The 17139-nt window shown below is 51.5% G+C and overlaps 9 protein-coding genes across 9 annotated transcripts in view; 6 read left to right on the top strand and 3 right to left on the bottom strand.

Moving 5' to 3' along the window:
- Nucleotides 1-493: 493 nt before the first annotated feature.
- On the top strand, nt 494-2079 carry BO80DRAFT_257002 (uncharacterized protein). The gene is made up of 3 exons (XM_025714694.1): nt 494-578; nt 630-882; nt 930-2079. The coding sequence occupies exons 2-3, from the start codon at nt 743-745 to the stop codon at nt 1687-1689; spliced, it is 900 nt and encodes a 299-aa protein (XP_025578479.1). The 5' UTR covers nt 494-578; nt 630-742; the 3' UTR covers nt 1690-2079.
- Nucleotides 2080-3657: 1578 nt separating this feature from the next.
- Nucleotides 3658-5803, top strand: BO80DRAFT_422516 (cytochrome P450). Its single transcript, XM_025718841.1, has 5 exons — nt 3658-4711; nt 4756-4873; nt 4919-5224; nt 5277-5378; nt 5429-5803. The coding sequence occupies exons 1-5, from the start codon at nt 3701-3703 to the stop codon at nt 5617-5619; spliced, it is 1728 nt and encodes a 575-aa protein (XP_025578478.1). The 5' UTR covers nt 3658-3700; the 3' UTR covers nt 5620-5803.
- Nucleotides 5804-6100: 297 nt separating this feature from the next.
- BO80DRAFT_256882 (uncharacterized protein) lies at nt 6101-6738 on the top strand. Its single transcript, XM_025714693.1, has one exon. It carries the CDS (start codon nt 6218-6220, stop codon nt 6644-6646), a length of 429 nt encoding a protein of 142 aa, XP_025578477.1. The 5' UTR covers nt 6101-6217; the 3' UTR covers nt 6647-6738.
- BO80DRAFT_256871 (uncharacterized protein) lies at nt 6688-7532 on the top strand. Its single transcript, XM_025714692.1, has 2 exons — nt 6688-7070; nt 7135-7532. The coding sequence occupies exons 1-2, from the start codon at nt 6821-6823 to the stop codon at nt 7161-7163; spliced, it is 279 nt and encodes a 92-aa protein (XP_025578476.1). The 5' UTR covers nt 6688-6820; the 3' UTR covers nt 7164-7532.
- Nucleotides 7533-8141: 609 nt separating this feature from the next.
- On the top strand, nt 8142-8801 carry BO80DRAFT_348032 (uncharacterized protein; the record flags this gene model as incomplete). The annotated part of the gene is made up of 1 exon (XM_025715441.1): nt 8142-8801. One exon carries the CDS (start codon nt 8142-8144, stop codon nt 8799-8801), a length of 660 nt encoding a protein of 219 aa, XP_025578475.1.
- Nucleotides 8802-10973: 2172 nt separating this feature from the next.
- Nucleotides 10974-11582, bottom strand: BO80DRAFT_442149 (uncharacterized protein; the record flags this gene model as incomplete). Its single annotated transcript, XM_025721244.1, has 1 exon — nt 10974-11582. One exon carries the CDS (start codon nt 11580-11582, stop codon nt 10974-10976), a length of 609 nt encoding a protein of 202 aa, XP_025578474.1.
- A 1057-nt stretch (nt 11583-12639) lies between these two features.
- Nucleotides 12640-13754, bottom strand: BO80DRAFT_400438 (short-chain oxidoreductase). Its single transcript, XM_025717519.1, has 3 exons — nt 13667-13754; nt 13400-13623; nt 12640-13354 (listed from the first exon to the last, which is right to left on the bottom strand). The coding sequence occupies exons 1-3, from the start codon at nt 13745-13747 to the stop codon at nt 12790-12792; spliced, it is 870 nt and encodes a 289-aa protein (XP_025578473.1). The 5' UTR covers nt 13748-13754; the 3' UTR covers nt 12640-12789.
- Nucleotides 13755-14086: 332 nt separating this feature from the next.
- Nucleotides 14087-15474, top strand: BO80DRAFT_422513 (uncharacterized protein). The gene has a single exon (XM_025718840.1). It carries the CDS (start codon nt 14099-14101, stop codon nt 15455-15457), a length of 1359 nt encoding a protein of 452 aa, XP_025578472.1. The 5' UTR covers nt 14087-14098; the 3' UTR covers nt 15458-15474.
- A 1150-nt stretch (nt 15475-16624) lies between these two features.
- The window catches only part of BO80DRAFT_348557 (NACHT and WD40 domain protein), a gene marked incomplete at both ends in the record, with an annotated part of 4603 nt that continues 4088 nt past the window's right edge, over nt 16625-17139 (bottom strand). Inside the window, one exon of the mRNA XM_025715463.1 lies at nt 16625-17131. Coding sequence (XP_025578471.1) covers nt 16625-17131 — 507 coding nt within the window. The remainder of the gene's footprint in view (nt 17132-17139) is intronic.

Raw genomic sequence — 17139 nt, 5'->3', positions numbered from 1 at the left:
GGTGATTATTTTCCCCGCTAACCAGTGGCCAGGATCCCCTTGCAGCCGTTGAAATCACCCCCCTGGAAGGCAATGCTGGTAGCAACGGGCCAGGCACCGACCATGAACCCTGCGAATCCCTCCCAGACGATCATGCGGAGGGCGGCCACCAGGCACATTAGGGCTCGCCTCAACCCGCGCGCCGGGCCTGGCAAGTGGATCGCCAACGCACCCTTCTGGGCAAGGCCTTCTAGAACTCGCTCCACCAACCCAAAGCCTCAGTTTCCATTAGGTACGGCCTGCCAGCTTCGGTAAGGCGGTGCCTATCGCCAAATCACCGAGGGTACCCGGTCCCGGCCCGGTGGGCTGCCATTGGCCCTTGCCGCCGAATCTGGTTCCCCCCCTCCCCTCCCGAATCGGGTGCCTGGTTTGGGTGGCAGACTCGACGTCGCCAGCTGTGATGCCGCCATGACTCTATCTCTTCCTTATAAGCCTCCAGCCGAGGTGGTCACTCCTTTATTTACCTCGTTGTCATTGTCTTTTCTTCCACTCCTTTCCCGGTTCAGCGTTGCTTCTAGCGAAATCCCTCCTCCTATCAGGTGAGTTTCCCGCATCTCGCCCGGCAGCCGTATACTAACCCTTGAGTCTAGCTCTCTCACTTCATTCCTTTGTCTCTCTCCTTTGTCTCGGATAGAATTGCTCGCATCAACACCCGGCAATACCATTGATCGCCTCCCGGGCAAGGCTGACTGCTCATATCACCATGGAATACGACTTCCCCGTTCAGCAGACCCTGCCTTTTGGCATGTACCAGAACCGGCTGGCAGGGTTCCTGACGGCGGATGTGATGGCTGCTGCGGGCTCGGCGGCCTTGGTCACTCCTGCTGTCATGATTCTGGACAGGTATGCCGCAGCATCCGCCCTGTTCTTTTCGATTCTGACCCATCTAGGCTGGTGGTGGAAAAGTCGTCACACAACCAACCCCTCTTCCCTGCGTTCCGTCGACACCTCTGGGTCTCCATCACGCAACCCGCCGCCTTTCTCACCTCCCGACCCAGTCTCCTGGTCTGGTCCCTCTACACCGCCACCTTTGCAGCCGCCAATGCCACCGAAACCGTGCTTGAGCAGGTCTATCCCCACGTCGACCAGGCCATGGCCGGGACGGCCAAGTTCCTGAGCACGTTCGTGGTCAACTCATCCGTGGGCATCTGGAAGGATGTCAAGTTCGCCCAGCTCTTCGGCCACAAGACCACCCCCGCACCTCCTCCCCAGACCACCACGACCTCCCCCGCCCCCTCGCAAAGCAAGATCCTCCGCGTCAGCCGCTCCATCCCCTTTGCAACCTACTCGGCCTTCCTGATCCGCGACGCCCTCACCATCTTCGGCTCCTTCAGTCTCCCCGCCATGGTCTCAGCCTCCATCCCGGACTCCGTCGCCTCCAACGAGTACCTCAAGGTCCTCATGGCGCAGCTGGCCATCCCGGCCTCCATCCAACTGATCAGCACCCCGATTCACCTCCTCGGCCTAGACCTCTACAACCGGCCCATGAAACTCGCGGCCTCGGACCGATTCGGCCGAGTCAGCCGGGACTGGATCGGGGCATCCCTGACACGCATGTGTCGGATTATTCCCGCCTTCGGCATCGGTGGCTTCGCCAATTCCGAAAGCCGGGCCTTTTTCCACGAGCAATTGCGACGATGTGAGGAGTGATTCACCCCAACCAATCATCCCCCCTCGGTATGAATTTCTTGGTGAATCACTTTTCCCAGTCCCGCACGGCCAGCGTCGGGTGGTTGCGCAGGTCGAGTGTCCGGTTTCCCGATCGGGTAACCCATCCGACCGCCAATGATATCCATCCCGGGTGGCGGCGTGATCTCGCCAACCCTAGCCCTATCCCGCCACCACGCACCAATCACCGCCTAGCTGCAACCGGCCCGGTGCGCACCCGGACTCATCCCTCTGGCCATGATGCTGCTGGCAGCGTCAGCCGGGTAGACTGCCCACCGCTATCAGGCCAACTGCAGGATCATCTCATTGATCTAGCCTAGCAGCAAATAGCCTACTTCGCATCTATCTAGCACCGACCTAGGCTCGCCCAAAATTCGGACTTTGGGTCCGGTCGGTGTCCGAGATCGGGTGAGGGGCTGCTGCACCGCCGCGTCGATCATGCCGGCCCTTTGCCAAGTGCCAACTGGGCCGATGGATCCCTTGTTTCACCGCCGGTCGACGCGTTATCCGGTCACTACTGTGCACAGTACAGAGGATTGCGACTGACGTGATTAAGTGGCCGCTTGTAATTATCTGGACTCGTGTATATAGGCTTATGCTAAGAGAGTTCGACTTCTACCTAGTACTCTGAGAGTGCTATATGCTACGTATGCAGTACACTATACCCATGACATACGTGTGGAGAAACAGTAAACAAATGTCAATCACAATAAGCAATACTGTTACCAGATATATCCCTGTGACATCACCGTTCTTTCCTAACTAGCAGATAATCACCCCAGTACGGAGTACTCCGTACATATAGGCTACACCTAAAAGTACCAAAACTCGTCTCCCAAAATGAACAAGAAATGTACATCTATTTTTGCCTGTCTCAGCAGCGACTGGAGTCGTGTCACCCATTCCCAAATTAGTACTTTTGTCTGGGTGCATGGTGGCTGAATAGGGTCACATGATCGATTACAATGTCATTCTTTTTCGTTGTTCATAAAATGTAGTTATGATATGGGGATTACTCAGCGGTACTTATGTATTTATGCTTCATCAGGGGGTTATGCGGGAGGAGGTATACTCTATAGTTCATACAAGAAGTGCGTAAGCAGTCAGTCGATACCTGTCAGCTTGTAGATAGGTAAGTGAATTTCCTATCCGTGGGGTAGTTAGCTATAAGATGGTGATTCACGGTGTGTACTCTAATTGAGGTACTTAACTTATGATTGTAGCTATTTACGGAGTGGACTTCAAAAATTTAGAAATGATGGGTAGGTAAATAGGACTTTGTGGGTTGATTCTATAGTTCGTAATTACGGAATACCACCTACGTATATAACCCCTTAGGAAAAGATTTCCGAAATATGTAGGTCTTTTGAATGTTCAGTAATGGGAGATGGATATTAACCTCGGAACACGTTTGTAATAATGTTTTTCTCATGTTCCTCCGAACCGGTTACCGAATAAGGTTAGATATGGTTGTCACTATCAGATGTGTCTTTTTGCCAGCCAAGGTGACGACCAGTGGGTGGTATATGTCAGCTCGGTATTTGTCGATCCCGGTCAAGCAATGAATGCGGGAAGTGACACAGAGGTTCTGAAATTGATGAAGATAGTGCAGCAGTCATGCTGTTACTGTACTTTGTCAATAGATCGAGTTATTAGTCAATGGACTAGGGAAACACGGAGAAGTCCGGGTCTGCACGGTCTTGTATAGTAGGTAGCACACTGTGGAGATCTCAGCAGAGCCATATATCTAGTACGTTTGACGAGGACAACATAGGCCAGAACCTCAGAGATAGTATATAAGCACCATCATGCATGTAGATGATTGCCAAGGAACTGGGTTACATCGTGCTCCAAGTTTCGGCGTTATGTGGTCACAGCGTGGATATAGCGCGGCGCAATCTCAAACCCCGCCACTAGTCGGATAATGGCACCAATTGCTGATGCTGGGCCGGATTCCAATGAAGAGGGGTTGAAACTAATATGGACGCAGTGCATGCCGATCCGATTCCTCGCTTTCATGTGCGCCACTGCCTGTGTCACCTGCTGGCTTAATATAAGACACACTGCGGTCGACTCTCGTTTTCAACCCTACCAACCCACGATGATATCCTCGATACAGACCGCCATTCTGGCGGGCATATTGTCGCACGTTGCCTATTTTCATCATGGCGAGCATCATCTCTACGGAACAATCTATCTGAAGCTCTTTGGCGCTCTGTACACGACTTCGGTCGCTTTGCTGCATGTATCATGGGGAACTGCATGGATGGAGGCCTGGGCCACCGTCTCATTGCATGCGACATCCTACCTCGTTGGGGTCTTTGGCAGCCTGCTTGTGTATCGCCTGATGTTCAATCCTTTGGCAGACTTTCCAGGTCCGTGGGCCGCCCGAATCTCAAGTCTTTGGTTCCCATTGCAGTTCCGGAACAACAACCGACATTTCAAGCTGGTCGAGCTGCACGACAGATACGGCCCTTATATTCGAATTGGACCCGCCGAACTCTCGATCATCGACCCCAAGGCTAATGACATCATCTACGGATCGTCTTCCCCCTGCACAAAGAGCACCTTCTATGATCACTCGTACCCCAACAACTCGTTGCAAACGACCCGGGACCCGGTACAGCACCAACAGCGACGGCGATTATGGAGCAGGGCGTTCGGCAGCAAGCGGCTGCGTGGGTATGACCAGCGCATCCGTAAGTATCGCCGGAAACTGGTCGATCAGTTGGTCAAGATGAACGGTCAACCGGTGAATGCAAACAAGTGGTTCGGTCTGTACTCATATGATGTGATGGGAGACCTCGCCTTCGGGGAGGGGTTTGGGAGTCTGGAGCGAGGCGAACATCACTGGGCCATGCAACTGATCGTTGAGGCATTGGAGGCCATGGGGATCGGCTTGCCCACATGGCTGTTCCGTATGGTAGTAGCTATTCCAGGACTGATGAAAGGGTGGCGGAAGTTATTGGAATATAGCGAAGCGAGACTGATGGAGAGGATGAATGTGGGTTTCGCTCTCCGACTGTTCATCTGACACTGACCGAGCAGAATGAACCTGATGTCCCCGACATCAGCGCATCGCTCCTGGCCCCGCTGAAAGGCCAAGCACCTGATGCAGAAGAACGACTGTGGTTAGGCGGTGATTGCCGATTGATCATCGTCGCAGGCAGGTGAGCATTAACGGGCATCGTCATGATATCATCTCACCTAGGCAGTGATACTACCACCATCACCCTTACTGCTCTTTTCTATGAGCTAGCCAAACACCCTGAACAAATCGAAAGGCTTCGCGCAGAGCTCACCCCATATGTTGAGGGTGACCTACATGAAGGCTTTCTCGATGACAAAATCAGTCATCTGGAACACCTGAACGGTGTGATCAACGAAGCACTGCGCTTATACCCAGCTGTTCCGTCGGCAATACCACGGGTCACTCCTCCGGAAGGCATCAGCGTGAACGGAGTGTTTATCCCAGGCAACACCACTGTTATCTGTCCGGCGTATGTCATGGGACGGTGTAAGTCAAACCCCGGGCGGAGGCGAAAGCGACCGGACTAACGACGGATAAGCGGAATTGAGCTATAAAAAGCCGCTAGAGTTTATCCCCGAGCGGTGGTACCAACAGCCGGAGCTGATTCACGACGAGTCGGCTTTTGCGCCATTCAGCATCGGTTAGTGATATTATCGCGTTGCAGTGATGTGATGATGCTGACACGATTAGGTGCTTACAACTGCATTGGCAAGCCATTGGCTCTTCAGAATCTGCGAACGACGGTGGCGCAGTTGGTGATGACCTTTGATGTGCAATTTGCACCGGGATTTGAGGCGGACAAATTTGTTGAGAGGTCTAAGGACAATGCTGCATTGGAGTTTGGGGACTTGGACCTGGTGTTCACGCCCCGAAAGTTGTAGGCGGACGAATTATTACGTCGGTGGTTGAAGGAACAAGCGTGTTTCAGCTCCACCCGTGTTTCAGAATGCGAATACGACAGGGACGAGTCTTCGGTAGACTAGAACAAGCATCAGGGGATTAGAAATTGGCACGTCAGCAGGCGTGAAGATCATCGAGGAATATACATGATTGCTTTGTTGCCTGGCTGTCACTCACCGGGGGACCTCCAATGAGGCAAGGAGGGATGGGGTGTCCAGCTCCAGGCACCGATCGCCTAGTCAAGCTTTCGGGAACGGCGGAACCGCGTTGGCCAAATTGGTTGGGCCGACCCGTCGACCGTCCACCATCAGGCGACAAGATGGTAGCGAGAGTAGCCAGGATCATAACGATAGATCCGGTGTATGCTTGATGGTGCTGATGCTGATGCTGATGCTGATGCTGATGCTGATACTGGTGTTGCGAGTCTGATGCAGATGCAGCAATGCGGCGATAAGACGCGACGCGAAGGCGGAAGAACCAGGCTTCCGGCGTGACCTCGTACACATACCGCGTATGGACAGCTCAGTACGGAGTACTCCGTGCTAAGTACTTGGAGACAACTCGGTATGATACAGCGGTATGTCGCGGCAACAACGTACGGTATTGTTGATTCTGCCCATCCTTTGGTCTTTTCATCATCGTCCCCTCTCGCCCCACTGTCCCACCATGACCAATCAGCACCCTCTTAGCAACAGCCCCGACCAATGGGCCTGCTCTGCCACCCCCTCTTCGATCTCGAGCCTTGGAAGCAGCGCCGTGACTGGCACCACTGGCCGCGTGGGCAACCAGCAGCAGCAGCAGCCCTTCAGTCACCACCAGCTAAGCACTAACCCGTTTATAAATAAACAGTGGAGCCCAAGCCGGCTTGAATTTTTCATCGACGCGGGCTTATCAGCATTCTTATTCTTCCGACTCCTCACGCCTGACTCCGACGTCTGTCTATTACCTTCGTCCAGCCCGCCTCCCACCTCCTCTTCCCATCCGATTTCGCCCCGGTTTATGCGTTGAGTCGCATCGCTCCCACTCGCATCCCTCACAGTGCTCACACATTTATCGACTATCCATATCCACACATCCACTTCCCGTCAGCTAGCAGCCAGCACAGACCACGATTAATTTCGCCTCGACGCCACATTTTGTTTTGTATATACACATCTCTATAACATACACTCGCATCACATCATGGCCAAACTCAGTGATTCGGCCATCATCGTCATCGTCATCGTGGTCTGTCTGGCCCTCGTGTCGCTGGGCGCCGCCCTCACCAAACAATTCTGGCCCGAGGCCCCTCAACAACGCTACAACTACCCGGCCGAACAGCAAACGTATATGCGGACCGTCCGGTTGAAGAACCTGGGGATTTTCCAGCGCGAATCGATGAATCTGAGCGGGAAGGCTCCTGTGCCGGTAGCGAGGGATGTGGAGTCGGGGTGTACGTTACCTTCATCCCTCCGGAGTTCCGATATCGAACCGAAACTAACATGTATTGTGGATAGACTCGGAAAACGAATCCTCGCATTACTAGTCGCGTTTCTTCCACCCTCCCCCTCACTCCTTAGCTGTCCCCTTTGAAGCCGCATTGCGACCTGTACGATTGACGACCACGCTTGTGCGATTACCACATTGTTATTGAGTATTGATTTGATGGATTGATTGATGGATTTGCGCCATGGCGGTGTTGGATGGCGTTGTATTATATCCGGGTTTTATTGGTATATAGGTTTGATGGTTTGTCTGGTGACATACTCTACACAACATTCCTGAGTATGCAGATACGTGAATATATGAAACTACCACAATTCCTAAGACACCACACTATACATACGGGCTATGGACGTCCAGAACTAGACCCATAATCCAAAATCACGAAACGATGGGCGCATTTCACTGGTCTCAAGGAAGGTGCTAACGCTCAAGCGCCCTGGCGGCCCATGACTGGAATTCAATTATCATAATCGTGCCATGTATGTACTGCAATTGCACATCCAATCAATGATGACAGCCAGTCGATGGATTTGCCTTGGGATACCAATTCTGATTGGTTTTTATGTGCCTAGAATCGATCTCATCACACATTGAGCCATACAAAAGCGCGAGCAAGCCCTTGTCACTTCAAGTACGTTACAAAACATCTAATACTGATGATTTGGGCGGAAGGCAGTTAGGGAAGCCTTGTGAAAGAACAGTCACGAGCTCCTGACCCCCTAGTCGTGATCACGTGATAAAATAACGACGACTACCAAACTTGCGACCGTGAAGGACCTTGTCCCCTACTCAACCACTTTGTTATTCTTATTCACATTTTTGCCTACGGAATACTCAATAATAAGTCTTGCAAATCCCATACTAGTTGTGAAAACAAATGGTTGCCTCACTCGGATCATCTGCCAGCATAGGCGATGAGCACTTTGAGGGAGCGGATCAGGATCGCAAAGAAAAGATCGGAAGGAAGGAAAAAGAAGAAGAGGAGAGCTTAAGTAAGGATAGGAACAAGAGATGGGAAATGGCTTTTACAGCCCGGATGAGAGAGATTGTCCCAGGTCTTTTCCTTGGTAATGTCAAGGCTTCATACGACCGAGAAATGCTTCAAGAAAATTGTATCAATGCTATAGTCTCACTGACTGATGCTCGGTGGGTCTGGTGGAATAGCGCTACAAGAGAAGCAGGGATTCCAGAAGATCGACACAAATGGGTTCAGTGCGCAGATTCTTCAACTCAAGACCTCCTTGCTCATATGAGCGACATCTGCGACTTCATCGATCAGATGGCTTCTCCAGCCTTACAGTCATCCTCTACTTTACCTGTCAAACACGAGCATGAATTGAGTGGCAACCCGCGAGACGCACACCCAGGGGCTGTATTCATCCACTGTGATCTGGGAATATCACGTTCCCCAACTATCATCATTGCATATCTCATGCGCAAATACCGTGCCAAGCGAGAGGAAGTTTTTACATACATTCAATTCAAGCAGAAAGTCAAGCCAAACGCAAATTTTATCCGGCAGCTTGAAGTCTGGGAGCAGGTGGAATATCAAGTGTGGGATGATGAACAGAGAACAGTCCCGAAAGCATTATATCAAGCATTTCTGGATAACCGAGCAGGTATTCTTAAAAGCAAGGGGCTTACAGGAAATGAGCCTCTCGCTCCCCAGAACCTTTAGTCTGATCATAAGAAGAGAACTCGCTCTTCGCTATGGGGGCAATATTCAAACCTAAATTCAATAAATGCCTCATAAACACCTACGTAATTTCAAGCGTCTCTAATTCAATATGTGCAAATTATCATTGGCGTATGGAATGGCGTACTCTAGCTGGCATAATGTATCGAAATGGGCCATCTGTTTTATAAGATTCTGCCAGATTAATTTCATCTATCGACATGCTGTATTACTCTGGTATAAACGTTGTTGTGGGACCCTAATCTAAAATGAATTCATATAGCAGTCTATAAGAGTCGCGTATGTAGTATATTACCGATGAAACGATGACTAGTTATTGTGTTGATAAATCGTGCGAACAAATAACCATGTCACTAGTATCATATTTCAAACATCGCTCGGACTGGTCATCTTTTCTGTCGAGGACAACTGGTCGCTTGGTTTTGTCCGTAATTGCAGTTCTCTCTGTTCTCGATTGCTCTGGGGACTCTTCTCACCATCCTTGCCCTGTGGGGAAACAAGCTCTAAATGATCTGTCTTCCGCCTGAATTCCGAGGAGTTGGCCTCACAGTAGTTCAGTGTGTTGCCTCTCTTCCGAATTCTCGCCATCCGACAACTGCCGCTCGGCGTACAACGGTGCGGCTTCTTCATGTAGCACTCTTCTGAGAATCCTCCTTCCACTATTGCTTCTTTCAGCGGCCCATTTGGTGCTCTTGTTTCGTATGTTTTGTGGAATTCAAGCTGCTGTATTCGGTCGTGAAGGGAATCACAATCTACACCAAGATGAGATCCCAAGGTAGACATTGCACAAAACGGATATCCACCAGGAAGTTCCACCCCCCAAGACGCAAGATCCCGATAGACCCTACCCTAAATCAGCCCATAAAAGCTTCCATTCCCCACCTACGCTGCCTATCATCCCCCTATACCACATTCCCATCCAATCTAACCAAATCTACTCCAATAACTTCCAAACAAACCACCATGTCCAACACCGAAGACCCCAACATCCGTCACGTAGTCAACAAACGCATCTCCGAAGCCGGATCGAGCATGATCCTGGCGCTTATCGATGCCAGCCGATCGTCCCAGAGGAAACGAGCAGAGAATCGTGCCAGAAGGGAGGTACATAGAGCTACCAAAGCTAACAATGAGAAAGAGAATAAGCGGGGTTGATGCTGCTCAATTGCTTCTGGTTAGGTCAGTAGAGGTATAGTAGGGGATGCTGATGTGAGTGATAAAGCAGGGAATGATATGAGATGGACACTTTGGGCATGGTTCTGAATGATGGTTATGATCTTACGGCTGGGTAGTTTGGGGAATTGGTGGTGGGTGGCTTGGTTGGGAGGGGTTGTTTGCTAGCTTGTGCTTATTACGTTTCTTACTGTTTCTATTATGTGCATGTAAGTTAAATACACTCGTTTTGATATGCTGGCTATAATTCGCAGAATACCGTATTGAATAGGCTTCAAATTACTGGCAAAGGCCTTGCCTGCTTTCCTTTTGCTTCTTCTTGGGGCTCCGTATTACTCCCGAGACTGTATACCTGTGCCTGGGGTTTGTATTGCTATCCAGCTAATGGTTTTGGCCATGTACCCTCGTATGGCCTGAAAAAATTATTGTCTGTCCGTGAGGCAGCAGAGTTTCATTGTTGTAGCACGGGCGAGAAAGAGTGGACATAGATACTGTCGTAGATTCGGACATATCGGGAATATTAATACTCTGGAACAATACCATCTGTTGGCTCATGCCAGGTGGTAAGCCTACAAAGGGAAAAACGGCACACATATTTAATTTGCTGTTGCGACTACCTAGCGCGCATGGTTATGGCAAGCATGATGTAATGTAAAGTCAACCGCAGAAATGCCAGTGATAAGCATAATGTAAGAGGTATCAACTTTGTGGTTAGATAATTGTTTGATTTCCCCCTGATTTTCGCTTTCGTGCTTTCGTTTCACTCGGTCCCCTTTCTTTGTGTCTTTTTTTGTTCTATTTCACCCGGCAAATGGATAGTGTACATAATAGGGACAATAGAAAGATCAGGCTATGCATTTATTGGCGATATTTGCCAAGTCGGAGCTCTGAACCAGATAGACGACTAGCAAAGCCTCAGTTCCACAAGGCATGACTGTCTATTGACTCCTTGCTGGGCCGCTTAAAACGATAGCACGTGTCTCAGCTGTATGGAGCATAGTCACCACGATATGCCCAGTTATGAATGGCCCCGCTGTTGCAAGTACGTATCAATCCCACATTATCCAGCACCCCATTGATTGAGGCGAGCTCTTGCTCAGAGACTGGCGCTACCGGCACATCCATCGCCAACACTCTGAGGATATCGCACCCTTGGACACCATAGCCGCGTTCTTGCTTTTGTCCCTGTCTTGTCCATTGCTCCAGGACGGCACGATTCAGCCAGCGGGCAACAATATCCCAGTTCGGTTCCTTTTCCGCCAATGCTCGACAAGCTTCCATGCGCCAACGACCGTATAACTCCAGGCTCTCCACTTGCGCCTTGCCCCAGATCGTACCCAATTCGTTCCAGTCTTCCTCATACTCGTCAACTAGATTAGTAGGAGGCGGATCCCTCAGCACCGGACTATCGTCAGAATCCTTTGGTAGATCCCGAACTCGCCCGTCCCTGGCCAGACGGTCATCATAGGGAAGAGTCCATAAGAGGTCGAACCGCCAGCCCAGCGTGAGATGATCTAAATCATCAGCCAACATCCCGGCCAGCTGATAATATTCGCGATGGAACTCGTATTCCTCGTCTTTCTTTCCCATATTAATTCTCATAGTGTCCAAATGCTGAATTAAGGATTTTATCTCGCTCAAGCGGTCCTCAAACCACGCTCGGATTGGGTCGTTTGGCACTGTCAATTTGGAGCCTGCAGTCGAATCTTCTTCCTCGTTCTCAAAATCATCCCTGTGCTGAATTGATACCTGTCTTCTGTACCGCCGTGCATGGTGCATTCTCTTTCGTTTGGCCTCTCGTTTTCTTCTCCTCGTTTCGTGACCTTTACGGATGGCGTCTTGGCGCTGCGTTCTGCATGTATTTGCATGGCTTGCGGCGTTCATCGGACCGGATAAATCTTTGTCTTGCAGGGGTTTGGCCACGGAGGTTGACAGCAGATAGAAGCAGGTATAGATGCTCGTAGAATAAAAATGTAGAGAAGGGCGGAAGAGATGGTGGTTTGCAAGAGGGGTATTGAAGATGGAAGGAGGTCGTGGTATTTATATGGTTGGAATACCAGTGCCTCACTAAGATATTTGCAGGTCTCAATATGCTCTCACTTGATCAGACTCTTTCTCTTCCGAAGATCACTTAGCCCATCAACCTCACCTCAATCATCGATGAGAATATTCTTACTTCCACCTTTGGCCCTCCTTACTTTCTATGAAGTGATCTAACAGTCATTTGCCAAACCAGACCCACCCTACGCTATCAGTTCCGGAGCCTTTTAAGGGTTCCGTAAGGTCATTGATTGGATAGATAAAGTAGATGGGATAAGTTACTAGGACCGCAAATCCCTAAGTAGTCGCAGTCATATATACCTCCATTACCCGTCGTTACAGTAGATGCTGGCACCATAGCGAGCTAAATGCAACGCTGAACAACAAGCCAACCAAGCTCCTGCACGAGCTTAAATCCGTTGATCTCCACGACGCTTCTTCCCCGGTATCTATCGCTGAAAGATGGACTGTGATATTTTAGACTTGGTAATTAACTACACACTGCCGACCGTCCGGTCCTAGGATAATAGGTGTAGCCAAGCTGAACAATGACTATAGGGTATTGTTTTGTGCGTCTTACTCATCCCAGTACCACTGATGGTAACTCGTGCTCTTATTGCATCAATTGACCGAGATGGGTGTACCATCATCAGGACTATCAGGTTCAATCTCTAATCAGAAGCATAGCTAGTGTAAGGCAACAACAACAACAATCCCTTACCAAGTACTATAAGATTTAAAGCATCCATTCTAACAGCTAAAGATTCGTCTGCGACCCAATCCCCTCCCACTCCTTCAAAATCTCCATCTTCTCCTCACAACTCTTCCTCACAATCTCAAACGTATCTGCCCCAACCGGCAACCGAATCGGCAACTCCCTCCCCTCACACCGACCTTCCCCCCGGACCGCCTCCACCACCAACTCAGCCGCCTTACGCGGATCCCCCGGCTGATTCAACGACCAATCCGCACACCCATTCTGGATCTGCTGATTCGTCTCTTCATACTCGGGCAACCGCTTCGGTGCGCGGTGGTGAATATGTCCTGGTTCCATGACGGGCGTCCGAAAGTGTCCGTACGTGAGGATCGACACGCGCAGATTGAATGGCGCTACTTCTAAGGCTAGATTGGGAACGACGCCCTCGATTAATCCCTTGGCGCCGCAGTAGCAGTTTCCGCCCGGGGCGGCGTAGTACGTGCCGACTGTGCCGGAGAAGAGCAGCGTGCCGGTGCGGCGGGCGCGCATCATGGGGAGAAAGGCCCGGGTGAGGTTGAAGGGGCCGAGGGCGTTGATGCGGAGGGAGTCGATTAGGAATTGTTCGCTGGGTAGGTTAGCAGCTATTGTAATCTGGGGGGAGGAAACGTACTTCATTTCTTCGAAGGTGGTTGCTTCGATGTAGCCGGCGTTGTTGACTAGGACATCGATGGGGCCAAAGGTCTCCCAGATCTCTTTGGCTTGTTGCTGAAGGACTTCTTCTGGGGATGCCATGTCTAGTTCATACACGGATGCTCCGGCTGCCTTGAGGACATTGAGACGGTCGGCGCCGCTGATACCCTTGCTGGCGCGGGTGGTAGCAATAACTTTATCGCCCTGGATCAGTTAGCGTGATGTTGTTGTTGGTTTATGGTATTACCTTGTCCAGGATAGCCCGGACTAGGGCTTCCCCAATGCCCGAGGAGCAGCCGGTGACGAGCCAGGTGAGTTGTCCGGTCATGATATTGATGGTGATGCTGATGAGAGTTGAGCGAAGGGGATGGGACGATTTATAGGCGCAGGGATTAATTGGACCCGCCGCCCCACTCTGACAGCCTTGTATGACAACCGACTGAAGATCCAGCTACAGACATAGTGGCAGTTAGTCTGGCCCTAAGGAGGCGATGTCTCCGCTCTCGGCTGCGGGCTGTATGTATGGAAAGCGAAATACGTATACGCTGCATGCAGCCATGGGGGGCCTGACAGCCTTGCCAACACTAGTTCGGTGATCGGTCCATGGTTGCCCGCGCCTATATAATGGGGAGTGTACGCATGCTGCAGCTGTCATCAATCTTCGTCAGTCAGCTTCACCATGTCTTGGATACAAGTTTCTCCTACTCAGTATGAGCGGCCTTTTGACGCGATCGAGGTCTTCTACCGTGGTCTGGCCGATGCCGCGGCCCCTTTCAACAAGCAGCACTATCTGATCTCGTCGGTGACCCGGCTTAAGGTGCTGCCTCCTGTCGAGGAGGTCCAGCAGGCGTGGAGAAACCTGCGTGAGGAACAACCCCAGATCGCTGCTGTGGCCGATGACAGCGGCACCCGGTTCATCTACACCGTGCCATCCCCAGCGGAGCTCGATGTCTGGACCCAGGAGACTTTGCTCGTGGAACCAAACATGCCAGCATCGCATCTTCTCAACATCCTCGAGCCATCCACGCTCTTCCGACTCTACTACCTCCCTCACTCCCGCGAACTGCTCTGGCGCACTCCCCACTGGCGCGTCGACGGCATCGGCCTGATGCACGTCCAGGCGGCATTCTTCCGCCTACTCTCCGGACAATCCACCCCCTCTGAACCCTCAAACATCATCACGCGTCTAAACCCATCGCTCGACGACATCATGACCCCACCAGGCACCATGACCCCGGAGGAAATCACCTCGTCCATCAACGCCGAGCTCTCCATCGTCCTGGACAACGCACCCACCACCATCACCACCCCCACCCTCCCCAACATCCTCCCTTCCACAACCCGCTTCCTCCACACCAGCATCCCCGCCGCCACCAGCACCCGCATCATCACCACCTGCAAAGCCCACAACCTGACCATCACCACGGCCCTCCACGCGACCTTCACCCTCGCCCTCCTCCCCCACATCCAACACAACTACGACCCCTCCACCCGTGGCCTCCCCGGAGGAACCTACACCGGCCTAAACGCCCACAGTCTCCGCCGCTACCTACCAACCCCCTACAACAGCCCCTCCGCCGCTGTGAGTGTCTACCACACCGGCATCCCCTTCTCCATTGACCTCTCCACGACCCGAGACTTCCACTCCATCGCCTCTGCTCTCGGAAAAGGCTACGCACGGGATCTATCGGCTGCGCAGCCACGGCCCATCTTCCCATTCCATCCACAGTACGTGAGTACAATCCTGGAACTGTTTCTCGCGCAGCCGGAGGATCCATTACGCGGGTCGGCGGTGCCGGTGTTGAGTTCGTTGGGTCGGGTGGATGATTATTTGGATAAGGAGTATGGGGATGTGGAGGTGGTGGATTGGTGGATTGGGGTGGATGTGGTGTCGAGAGGGTTGGTCGTGAATGTGTGGTCGTGGAGGGGGGAGTTGAGACTCGGGGTCGCGTGGAATGAGGCGTTTTATGAGGAGGGGTTTGTGAGGGATATAGTGGAGGGGTGGAGGGGAAGGTTGATTGAAGAGTTAGGAAGATGAGTAGAGGGTATGTTGGTGCTAGAGACTGAATTAATTTGCTTGGTTATGGTATGAACTGTAATTCTTTTGATAATATACAAGACGTACATGTATAACTCAAGCCCGAAGAGTAATCTGATAGTTACCGAGCCCTAAGTCAATGCAGTATGTGCCACTTGCCCGATGGCCACTACAGCGCAGCACACCACCTCCCACCATCTCACCCACCCACTTTCTCCCACATAACTCTACCCCCCTGCTAAACTCAGCCATCACCCTGGCCTGAATCATTCCCAACCGAAAGCACAAAAATCCCTCAGCTTCCCCTCCCATCCCATGCATACCTAAATACCCACCCGAACCCGAACCCACTAGGCAACGCTCGGCCGGAAAATCCCCCAATAACTTTAAACTTCCATATGCGAGGTGACCAATCACGACCCGCTACCGGGGTGGGACTAGCCCCACGGGGCGAGCACTTCGTGTGTCAGCACTAGCCATGATGCAGGTGCCAGGATGTAGATAGACAAGTGGGCTGACGGGTGAGATTTCAGTGGGTGGTATTGTAGTAGGTTGTTTCGTATGGTATTTTACGGGGCTCAGTAATGTACACTTGTATGATCGGACGGGGTGGGAGTGGTGGTGGGGAAGGAATGGGTGGTTTAGGGTTGGCTGGATTGGCTGGAAAGAGGGATAGGAGGGTGGTACTACTATGTCTTGGGGGTATTTGGTTGACGATGTGGAGATACCAGTACAACGATATATCTCGACACTTCTGACAATAAGGTGAAGATTTCATAGATAAAATACTTGGAATCGTACTAGACACTAACATAACAAGGTATAGTGTATTTGTCAAGGTGCAGGCAGGCAAGGGGTGGTAGAATAGTGGGTTCTGGCGGGTGAACAGGGTTCGACTGATGATAACGACTAGAATTTTAAGTGGATGCTGAGCTGGCTACTGGTCAAACTATATACAGATTGATCGACAAGACGTAGCTCGAGGCTACGAATGAGGTCCGGGGGACAGATGGCTTTTAACTATATCTAGAGATCACGTGCTGGGCGGTAAGACTCGGTAGTATTGCTTTCTTTCCAGCTTAGGAGGTTGCACCGTGACATCCCAGGCCCTTCTTTTATAAAGAGATGAGAAAATAAGGGACTGGAGTGGAGTACAAAGATATACTCCTATGAAAAATCAAACCTTATGATTGGGACGCGCCCACTATATAACCCAAGGGCAAGCATAGTGTCCTTAATAGCAAAACACACAAAAGGACGATAGTCAGTAGGAAGCCACAGGGCCCTTTCACCTCGCAGAGAGACCCAAGAATCCGCGACAGAGATAGAATAACTGGAAGTAAATTGCTCTATGACCGAGCAGACCGAGCGGGAGTGGCCGGTCAGCGTGCGCTGCTCGACGCCCGTGGCCGTATCCCAGAGCTTAATGATGTGGTTTTCCGAGGCCGACGCCAGCGTGCAGCCGTCCGGTGAGTATGCCACTGAGCTGACTGAACTAGAGTGGCCGGTCAGCGTGTGCTGCTCAACACCCATGGTTGTATCCCAGAGCTTGATAGTGTGGTCATCTGAGGCCGACGCTAGCATGCGGCCGTCCGGTGAGAAGGCTACCGACCTGACCGTGCCGGAATGGCCGGTCAGTGTGCGCTGTTTGATGCCTGTGGCCGTGTCCCAGAGCTTAATGG

Source organism: Aspergillus ibericus (genome assembly GCF_003184845.1).
Source record: "Aspergillus ibericus CBS 121593 unplaced genomic scaffold BO80scaffold_7, whole genome shotgun sequence".
Lineage (NCBI taxonomy): Eukaryota > Fungi > Ascomycota > Eurotiomycetes > Eurotiales > Aspergillaceae > Aspergillus > Aspergillus ibericus.
Note: the sequence above shows the minus strand (reverse complement) of the source record. Positions and strands in the feature narration are given on the sequence as shown.

What these genes read in the sequence shown, in the direction of transcription:
- BO80DRAFT_422513 (XM_025718840.1), top strand. Translation starts at nt 14,099, where the DNA reads ATGTCTTGGATACAAGTTTCTCCTACTCAGTATGAGCGGCCTTTTGAC.
- BO80DRAFT_256871 (XM_025714692.1), top strand. Translation starts at nt 6,821, where the DNA reads ATGGCCAAACTCAGTGATTCGGCCATCATCGTCATCGTCATCGTGGTC. An exon ending in GAGGGATGTGGAGTCGGGGT is followed by an intron (nt 7,071 to 7,134) that starts GTACGTTACCTT and finishes TATTGTGGATAG; the next exon opens with ACTCGGAAAACGAATCCTCG.
- BO80DRAFT_257002 (XM_025714694.1), top strand. Translation starts at nt 743, where the DNA reads ATGGAATACGACTTCCCCGTTCAGCAGACCCTGCCTTTTGGCATGTAC. An exon ending in GCTGTCATGATTCTGGACAG is followed by an intron (nt 883 to 929) that starts GTATGCCGCAGC and finishes TGACCCATCTAG; the next exon opens with GCTGGTGGTGGAAAAGTCGT.
- BO80DRAFT_422516 (XM_025718841.1), top strand. Translation starts at nt 3,701, where the DNA reads ATGCCGATCCGATTCCTCGCTTTCATGTGCGCCACTGCCTGTGTCACC. An exon ending in CCGATTGATCATCGTCGCAG is followed by an intron (nt 4,874 to 4,918) that starts GCAGGTGAGCAT and finishes CATCTCACCTAG; the next exon opens with GCAGTGATACTACCACCATC. An exon ending in GGCGTATGTCATGGGACGGT is followed by an intron (nt 5,225 to 5,276) that starts GTAAGTCAAACC and finishes ACGACGGATAAG; the next exon opens with CGGAATTGAGCTATAAAAAG.
- BO80DRAFT_400438 (XM_025717519.1), bottom strand. Translation starts at nt 13,747, where the DNA reads ATGACCGGACAACTCACCTGGCTCGTCACCGGCTGCTCCTCGGGCATT. An exon ending in TCCGGGCTATCCTGGACAAG is followed by an intron (nt 13,624 to 13,666) that starts GTAATACCATAA and finishes TAACTGATCCAG; the next exon opens with GGCGATAAAGTTATTGCTAC. An exon ending in ACCACCTTCGAAGAAATGAA is followed by an intron (nt 13,355 to 13,399) that starts GTACGTTTCCTC and finishes TAACCTACCCAG; the next exon opens with CGAACAATTCCTAATCGACT.
- BO80DRAFT_256882 (XM_025714693.1), top strand. Translation starts at nt 6,218, where the DNA reads ATGTCGCGGCAACAACGTACGGTATTGTTGATTCTGCCCATCCTTTGG.